This window comes from Herpailurus yagouaroundi, unplaced genomic scaffold, assembly GCF_014898765.1.
Source record: "Herpailurus yagouaroundi ecotype Mexico unplaced genomic scaffold, PumYag 140, whole genome shotgun sequence".
NCBI classification, from domain to species: domain Eukaryota; kingdom Metazoa; phylum Chordata; class Mammalia; order Carnivora; family Felidae; genus Herpailurus; species Herpailurus yagouaroundi.
The window spans coordinates 52,894,000-52,903,868 of NW_024412395.1; the positions used below are offsets into that span (position 1 = coordinate 52,894,000).

Consider the following 9,869-nt stretch of genomic DNA (forward strand, 5'->3'; position numbering starts at 1 on the left):
TTTTTTTTTTTGTTTTTTTTTTTTTAATGGAATTCATTATTGACAAATCCTACCACTTAACTTCTTAAGACCTGAATTCTACCAAACTCTACTACTGTTTCACTGTGGTCAAATTATTAAGACAAACAGAAGCTCCTACTGGGAAGATAACAATAGAGATAACTCAGACTCAAAATAAACACAAGACTATTTTGAAGTCCTAAAACAGCCCAAAGAGAACACCAAAGAAACTTTTCCCAAACCTGTGGTCAAATAAAAGGCTGTGAGCCTAAAGCCAGCAGGTCTGCAGTGCTGGCCTCCCTGCTGGCAGCCTCATAAAAGCCTGAAGATGACAACAGGAGAGTGTGTTTGTATATCCCACTGCCTCTAATAGAAGTGTCCTGATTTCTTCTTGTTGTCTGATTTTGTACTCAAGGGACTACCCTGCTGGACAAAATTACTTTTCCAGTTTGGAGGGAGAAGCCTGGTTTCCACATTCTTTCACGGTTCTATTGAGTACATTATAAGCTGTCTACTGAGATAACCCAAGGGAATCTACCCACCTTATACAGACCAAAAAGTCCCAGGTCCCGGAGTACATTCAGAGCACTGACCCTGGGTCCTGTGGTGATTTCTCCAGCTACCTGCAGGCGAATCTTTACTATCTCCAATGGATTAGTAAAGATGACTTGAGAGCCGCCAGCCTGTAGGCAAGGGAGGAGAGACAGAAGCAGATTTCCAAATCAGAGACCGACTGACAGTGTAACCAAGAAAAATCCAGAAAAGCCTCTACATGGTACCACTTTACTCTTCCCTCTTCACAGGAGACTGAGAGTCCCACGCTTCGGCCAATAATGGAGGGGCCCACAGGGATGGTCCCAAATTCAAGTCAATCTATGTCTGGGTTTGTTTCTATCTGAAATGTCAGGAGTATTTCTCAGACCAGTTTTTCCAGAGTCAACTCAGCACCCAAAATGGCAAAACTAATAAACTCATTTGGAAAACAAAAGTGAAGCCAGATGAGGCAGTAGGGAGTTCCCCAATGAAAGGGAAAGTGATGGCAGAAGACTGGTTGGTATCTTTTGTAAGCTGGAGGTAAAATTTGGATCTACAGTTGTTTTTTTTCTTTTCTTAGCAATCATTCTTTTTAGCTCAGCCACCCATTTCCACTGCCGTGGATTGTAAAGCAATTAACACAACTTCGCCCCCACAGACGTGCCTTAAGTCAGAGGGGAAAAGTCTCCCATGGTTCAAATTCTAAAATATATTATCCTGAGCAAAACTCTGGAGACAGATACACAGCTAAAAGGAGAGAATGTAGAAAGACATGTTCAGTATTAAGACAAAACCAGAAAAACTGCTAGGAAGTGGAACCTCTAGTTACCACGAGTACAAAACTGGCAAATCAAAGCCACACTCCACAATGGTGGTGAGTGACAGGGATTTGAATTTGGATAATGAGGGTGTATTTGCATCTGAAATCTGTTAACTAGTCGAGGAGAAAAAAAAGAAGAATGTTTAACAAAACTGCTACCAACTTTTTTTTTTTTTTTTTTTTGGTTTTTGTAAGAAAGTAAAAAACGTATATGGGTGTGTGTATGTGTATGGATACATAAAAATACATTTGTTAAAACATAAATATATACATCTCCATGAAGTGAAAAAATTTCATTTACACATCTTCATCTGAACTGTAGCTGTTTATATTACACGATCATAACCATATTCATATAGTCATAATTATATTCTATAATTGTAACTTCCTGCAACAGCAAGTCACATGTGAATCAGGAAACAGGAAAGGCCTCACTGGGGCACTATAGTTCCACAGGTATAGAAATATTGCAAACAATACCCATAAAACCCAACACTCTACCTTCACCCCCATCCCTGTTCATTTATCTAAAACCCACAGTCCTTCCAGTCCTACTTTCATGGGGCAGCAAGTCTCAGCCATTCTGCTAACTGGCCGGAGCTGGAAACCCCTCAACTACGCCTGCTCCAATCCTGACCCCTCACTCCCATCCATGACATCCACGACTGCCAACACTGACGGGAGATTCCTTTCCACTTCGTGGGCAGCTTACTGTCCTGGATCCCCCAGGGCCCTAATCCCCTTTTTGTCCACCAAGCTCAGGGGGCGAGCAATTTGCTGTCTCTCTCTGGGTCTCCTGCAGCTCCCAAGTCAACAATCCAGACCACTGGCACACAAGTCCCCAAATGATACGTGACCCAATTTTACATGTTGATTTGCCTGTGTTTCCCTCTCTTTTAATCTGTTGCACTGCAGGCAGAAGGAAGCATTTCAATGTTTCAATCTAAGCAAACAATACTTTCAAAAGGATTGCTGGGTAAAAAATTATGTTAAAATGATAATCCAAGTAATTGCTCCTGCAGCTAGTATTAAAGACCAAACGAATTGAAAAAGTTTACTACTTCCCTGAAATCTCTTGTTTAAATAATGGTTGCAAAGACCATCTTTGGGAAAATGCACCTTACGTTCTCAACTAAAGCAGAATTAAACAAATAATAATAGAAACACAAATTTTGATTATAACCCCCAAACTTTGTCACCACCAGATGATGCCAAACCTTGGGTGATCCTCACATTAAATATGAACATCATGTTTAAATAAATACAAAGTTCTTCCATGTTTTTAATCATTAGTAAATTAAAACATCCCACAGAGCAAGAGTATTCCAACCAGCAGTCTCCCAGCCCACACTTCCTCCTCCCCGGCTCGCCACACCCTTCTGGAAATAACTGCCAGTTTACTGAGATTTGCACTCCTTTAACAACTCTTACATTTCTTTCTCAGTGTACATGTAACGTGTAACACAGTAACTGTTGTGTGCTTTGAAGATCTGTTACCCAGAATGCATACAAAGTCCTGACAATGCACTGGACATAATGACAAAACTAAACTGATTTGGATTTATACATACATCTGATAAGCGAGCATATAAACAACAAAGCAATGACACTATAGCAAGGCACATATCTATGAGTTTCATTCACACCTACATACTCTACTATATTTGAAGGAGGAAAACATCTAGCAATTGCACAAGTCTGTATATGCGGTAAAACTTATACTTTTGTATTTTATTATATTTATTTATATTCTATTATATTTATTAAAATTTACTTATATTTTATGATAGACCCAGGAATATGTAGGCAAATACTATCCAGAAACATTGAATAATTTAAAAAATAATAAAAATGACTATTTAAGTTGTCTAAAACTTTGGATATTTCGTAACAATTAAAGGGAAACACACATGGCAAATATGTGCTGTCCTTTTCCGAACTCTGAGATTGACCTAAACTGGGGACATGAGATGGGGGGATAAAATCTGCAGTTAATTCAATTGCTCTAGTAAGAAATCTAGTGACCCAGAACAAAGATTATGTTTTACCACGTTTTTAAAAACATTTTTGAAGTTTATTCATTTATTTTGAGAGAGACAGAGACAGTGTGAGTCGGGGAGTGGCAGAGAGGGAGAAAGAATCCAAAGCAGGCTCCATCCTGCCAGAGCAGAGCCTGATGTAGGGCTTGAACCTATGAAACTGTGAAATCATGATCTGAGCCAAAACCAAGAGCTGGACACTCATCGACTGAGCCACCCAGGTGCCCCAGGTTTTATCACATTCTTAATTGTTTCCACTCTGAAACACAAATATAGGAAAATATCATTTCTATTTTAAGGCTCTACTGATTTTAAGTAATATTATTACATTAAAAACAGCTTTTCACAGGGAAAAAGCCCTGGTTATGATAAATATAATCACTGAATATGCTGAATTTCAGAAGTGTTAAATTGTGAAATAAAAATATGATAACTTTACAATAGAATAAAAAGTATATTTTTACAAATATGTCCATATGTTTTGCTTTTTACAAATATGCAAATATGTTTACTACTTTAAAGAGCAATAAATTAAACAAAAGAATGTAAATGCCCAAGTAAGGAAAGAGTTAGGTGGAAACAATTATATGCTCTTGATCAGGTAATAGGATCATAATAAAATCATGCCAACGTAAACAAAACATAAAATATAGGTATCCACTGATGACCAATATGTCAGAATTAACCTAAGTTCATCAAAATTGGAATGGCTTAGAGATGAAAATATTGGTTGCCTCCTGGAAAGAGAAATGTGTACCTGAAAGCATATCCTATTGTACCTTTTAAATTATGAATTATGAAATGTATTAACTGCTCAAAAACAAAAAATAGAAAAAAATAATGAGAAACAGAACTGGTCTTAGAAACAATGACTTCTTTTATAGACTATGTCCTCTTTCACACATTCTTCCCCAGAATAAATTTGGGAATTTATATACGTTGAATGCATCTTAAAAACTAGTTAGCACTAGTTATCTGTGGATCCAAAACTTTAAACAGGCTTATCCATCTATTTAGGTATGAACATCAAGCAATCTAACCAAATATAGATAGTGATCTGAAATAACAGACACCAAGATATATAAAATTTCAAATTAAATTATGATGATACACAGCTATACAGTCTTAAATGGACACGGTCTCATCTGCCATCCTGCTGCTCCTTGTACTGATGCTTACATTAGATAACGCCACTCCATACAATACCTTTGAGGAACTTGTTTCACTCATCAAATCACCAAAATTAACTTCTAAACTTCTACTTGCTAAATTTCCCTCTTCAAATTTGCTGCCTATTTTTATAGAGAGAAGCAAGCATTGATATTAAAACTATGTTTTAGAAGCTTTCACTTTCAGTACTAAGTTGTTTCTTTGTTCTAGAATTGAATTACAAATGACACAATAAAAGAGAACAACTCCCATTTTGAATGAAGGTTATCTATATATAACAGAAAGAGAAAGAATGTAAACACTTCCATTCAATCTTGTGTCACATAAATTTTTTCTTAATGAGAAAATAAACCAACTAAAGTGGACAGCAAAAGTCAGGAAAAAAGGATGGAAAACTGAGATGTCACCAAGCCTCTGATGTGCCCGAGGCCAAGGGGCTGCACACAGGATCAGGCCTGCTCAACCTCCTGCCCTCACAATCCTGCCCCAGGGGCAGAGTCCACAAAGAGGCAGGAGGACCTGGCCCTGCTCGTGCCAAGTCTCCTGTTTACTTTCTTCTTTGATCTGTTTCTCCTGTAGTTTGGAAATATTTCCCTCTAACCACAATCTGAACAATTCATTATAAAGTCTTTCCTTACAGATATTGATGAAAATCTAATTTCAGTTTAAGGCCAGACCAGGAACTTGAGCAGATGTACAAACTATGTGCATTTAAAATAGCCAAACAAATAAAAATCACAGAATTAACTGTCATCAGGACTGAGTCCAGAAGTATAGGAACAGACAGTGACTCTGTCTCAGATACCATCAACCAAACATTCTTACATATTTTATAAAGCAATGGGAAATATTAATGGTTCTTTCTAAAATAGCCTAGGACCATGATAACTTAAAAGGACTAAAGTACAATTTTCTCATTGTTGAGTCACTAATATATGTGAGGGTGTTATGATATGAATAGATAAAACTACACATACCTCTCACAAGAGTAAAGGAAGAGTCAGAATCTGTGTATCTATCATGAGCCCCTCTGACATAAATATATATGGACTTTGAACTTGTACACATATGTATGTGCTCACATAAATATGCAAGCATCAAGTTGGGAACACACTGATTGGGGGGATGGGAGGTGGAGAGACTGCTCCCAAGCAACTCTTTAGAGATGTGCAAACTCAGCTCGTTGAGGAAGACACAGTATAATGAGCTGGCTAGCTACAAATCTTGGCCCTAGGGTCAGTAGATGCTCCAACTAACAAATGGACCTCTTGCTGCACCTACAGTTGTGTGCATGCATAGACTGAAAGGAGGAAGCATGGAAGAGTGGAAAGATTCTAGGTTTGTTGACCTATAGTGTCATTGACTTTGTAACCCTGGATAGGTCATACCCTTCCCATTCCTTGGTTTCCTATATGACAATAGGGATCCCAATAACAGCCCAATATACCTCACAGAGCTCTTGTGCACTAATGTGAGAGCACCGTAGACTGAAAGCAAGATATCAAGGGAAGGGACAAGTTGTTCAGGAGGTATGTTCACACAGGGCGAAGAATATCTGCAACACATTAAGATTACACTAGCCTTCTGCTGAACAATAAATACACCCTGAGTTGTATGACTTCTATCCATTCAGAAGTATACACTCCCTGAAAGAGTTAATGTGATCAGGCAGGTAAGTGCTCTGGTTAGAGTTTAAACATAAAAACAGGTACTTACTAGAGAGATGTTTAAAAACTACATATAGGTTAGTCTATTTAGACTGTTAAACCTTCTGCGTTTTTGACTTGGAAAGACATTAATTTTTTTCCCATTTAAGTTTACAGATATGTCTAAGAAACTCTACGTAAACTTTTCTTTGAAAAAACAACCACAGAGTGGGCAGGTCAACATGGTAGTATGAGAAAACCCAGAACACACCAAATCTACAACTACATATGGAACAATTCTCTCCAAAAAAGACCTAAAAACTAGCTCAACAGCTCCTCCACAACAGATAAAAAGGCCACATGGAGATAGGTATAATAGGCAGAGATGCAGTATTGCCAAAAACCCCACCCATTCTAGAGTGAAATCACAAATATAGAGTATATCCCTGACAAGCAACAGGTTCGAGCCCCATATCAGGTACCCCAACCCTTGGGACCTGTACTAGACAGACAAGTTCCCAAAATGCCTGACTTTATTTTTTTTTAATTTTTTTTCAATGTTTATTCATTTTTGAGAGAGACAGAGAGAGAGAGCATGAGGAGGGGAGGAAGAGAGAGGGGGAGAGAGAGAGAAGACAGACAGACAGACAGACACAGAATCCGAAGCAGACTCCAGGCTCTGAGCTGTCAGCACAGAGCCCGACATGGGGCTCGAACCCACGAACCGCGAGATCATGACCTGAGCCGAAGTCGGATGCCCAACTAACTGAGCCACTGAAGTGCCCCCCAAAATGTCTGACTTTAAAAACCAGTGAGGCTCACTTCCAGGAGACCCAAGGGCTGAAGGAAACGGAGACTCCCCTTTTGAAGGGCTTGTGCACATACTCACTCACCCTGGGACCCAGTGTAAAAGCAGCAGCTTAAAGGGCACCTAGACCATACATGAAAGAGATCCATAGGCTAGACATAAAGTATCTGCTGGAAGGACAAGGGTCTGTTGGAATCCTCTCTGGGGACAGGTTGTGCACTCTCCTGCCTTGCTAGTGCTGGCACTGGTAGGCATCAGTCTTGCATTCTTCCTCTCCTTGCTAGCATCACTTGCCCTGACCCTGCACTATTCTGCAGCTTTGCCCTGCCTAAACCCAGTGGGCAGCCTTACCCCAGGCCTGCCCTCTTCTGTAGCCCTGGTCCTGCTAAACCTGGCAAGTGAGCTTGCCCTGGCCCTGCCCTCTCCTGTGGCCCTGCCAAAGCAAGTGGGTATAAGCAGTCTGCACAGGGGATGCCCCTTGACAAGCATCTGGCTGTAGTGGTCAGGAGGCCTGCATTTCTGGGGTCCACAGGACTGAAACAATTGGAGAGACAGTTCCTGACAGACTACCATCCCCAGGGTACACAGACAGCAGATAGAAACACATCCCCAGTCTTCCTATGAGCACTTCAAGACTGGGAGAGATGGCTGTTTTGCTTACGATAGAGAAACAAACAGAGTCAAACAAATAGAGGAAATACAGGAATATGTCCTAAATGAAATAATAAGATAAAATTCCAGGAAAAAAATATCTAATGAAAGAAACAATGAAATGGAGAGAAGTCACTTACCTGATAAAATGTTCAAAGTAATGATCATAAATATGCTCACCATTCTTGATAGAATAGATGAAGAAACTTCAATAAAGAGACTGATAATGTAAAAAAGTACAAAAAAGAAGTTACAGAGCTGAAAAACACAATAACTGAACTGAAAAATAAACTAGATGGATTCAAGAGCAGACCAGATGAAGCAGAAAAAAAGGATAAGTGACCAGGAAGACAGGGCAGAACTCAACCAAACAGGGCAGCAAAAGGAAAAAAGTGAAGATAGCTTAAGGGACTCATAGCACAACATCAAGCAGAACAAAATTCTCCTAGAAGGAGAAAAGAGAGAGAAAGAGACATAACTTATTTGAAGAAATAATGGCTCACTACTTTCCTAACCAGGGGAAGGAAACAGACACCCAGATCTAGGAAGCCCAGAGAGTTCCAAATAAGATGAAGCCAAAGAGATTCAAAGCAAGAGACACTGTAATTAAAATCTCAGAAGTTAAAGAGATAATCTTAAAAGCAGCAACAGAAAAAGAACCTGTTATATAGAAGGGAACTCCATGAGACTATTAGCAGATTTTTCAACAGAAACTTTGCAGGCCATAAGGGAATGGCAATGATATATTCAGTGCTGAAAGCAAAATCTCCCAACCAAGAATACTCTAGCTAGCAAGATTATCATTCAGAATTGAAGGAGAGGTAAAGTTTTCCAGACAAGCAAAAACTAAAGGAGCTCATCACTGCTAAACTGGCCTAAAAATAAATGTTAATGGGACTTCTTTAAGCTGAAAAGAAAGGGTACTGGTTGGGTAACAAAGTAACATATGAAAGTAAATACTGGGGGCACCTGGGTGGCGCAGTCGGTTAAGCGTCCGACTTCAGCCAGGTCACAATCTCGCGGTCCGTGAGTTCGAGCCCCGCGTCAGGCTCTGGGCTGATGGCTCGGAGCCTGAGGCCTGTTTCCGATTCTGTGTTTCCCTCTCTCTCTGCCCCTCCCCCGTTCATGCTCTGTCTCTCTCTGTCCCAAAAATAAATAAAAAAACGTTGAAAAAAAAATTAAAAAAAAAAAAAAAGTAAATACTGTACCAGTAAAGGTAAATGTACAACAAAGGTAGTAGACTAATGACTTATAAAGCTAGCATGAAGGTTAAAAGATAAAAGCAGTATAAATAACTACAACAATTCACAGAATAAGAAGATATAAAATGTGACATCAAAAACATAAAATTGGAGGTGAGCGTAGTAAAAAAGTAGAATTTTAGAATGCATTCAAACATAACTTGTTATCAACATAAAATAGACTAGTATAGGGTGGTTCAGTCAGTTAAGTCCAACTTCGGCTCAGGTCATGATCTCATGGTTCACGAGTTCAAGCCCCACATTGGGCTCTGTGCTGACAGCTCAGAGCCTGACACGGGGCTCGAACTCACGGACCGCGAGATCATGACCTGGCTGAAGTCGGACGCTTAACCGACTGCGCCACCCAGGCGCTCCAAAATAAATAAACATTAAAAAATTATAGACTAGTATACATACAGGCTGATATAGGTGAGCCTCATGGTAATCACAAAGCAAAAACCTATAGTAGATACACAAAAGATAATGAAAATGAAATCTAAACATAACACTAAAGGCACCAAACCACAAGAAGAGAGAACAAGAAGAACAGAAGGTCACTACAAAACTGCCAGAAAACAATTAACAAAATGTCAATAAGCACACACCTACTTGTAATTACTTTAAACATAAATGGACTAAATTTTTGAACTGAAAGACATAAAGAAGCTGAATGGATAAAAAAACAAGACCCATCTATATGCTGCTTACCAGAGATTCATCTCAAATGTAAGGACATACACAGACTGAAAATGAAAGGACAGAAAAAGATGTTTCATGCAAACGGAAACCAAAAGAAAGCCAGAGTGGCTATACTTATCAGACAAAACAAACTTTAAAACACTGTTAATCAAGCAAAGATAGGCATTATATTATGATAAAAGAGTCAATACAGCAAGAATATATAACATTTGTAAATATTTATGCACTCAACATAGAAGCACCTAAATATATAAAGGAAAT

At 39.1% G+C, this 9,869-nt stretch overlaps 1 protein-coding gene across 5 annotated transcripts in view; it reads right to left on the reverse strand.

Annotated features, from left to right (window-relative positions):
• The window catches only part of SLC25A12 (solute carrier family 25 member 12), a 209,464-nt gene that overhangs the window by 7,585 nt on the left and 192,010 nt on the right, over positions 1-9,869 (reverse strand). For all 5 annotated transcript variants that reach the window (XM_040475386.1, XM_040475384.1, XM_040475383.1 and 2 more), the window contains one exon: positions 543-683. In XM_040475386.1, the coding sequence (XP_040331320.1) occupies positions 543-683 (141 nt within the window). The remainder of the gene's footprint in view (positions 1-542; positions 684-9,869) is intronic.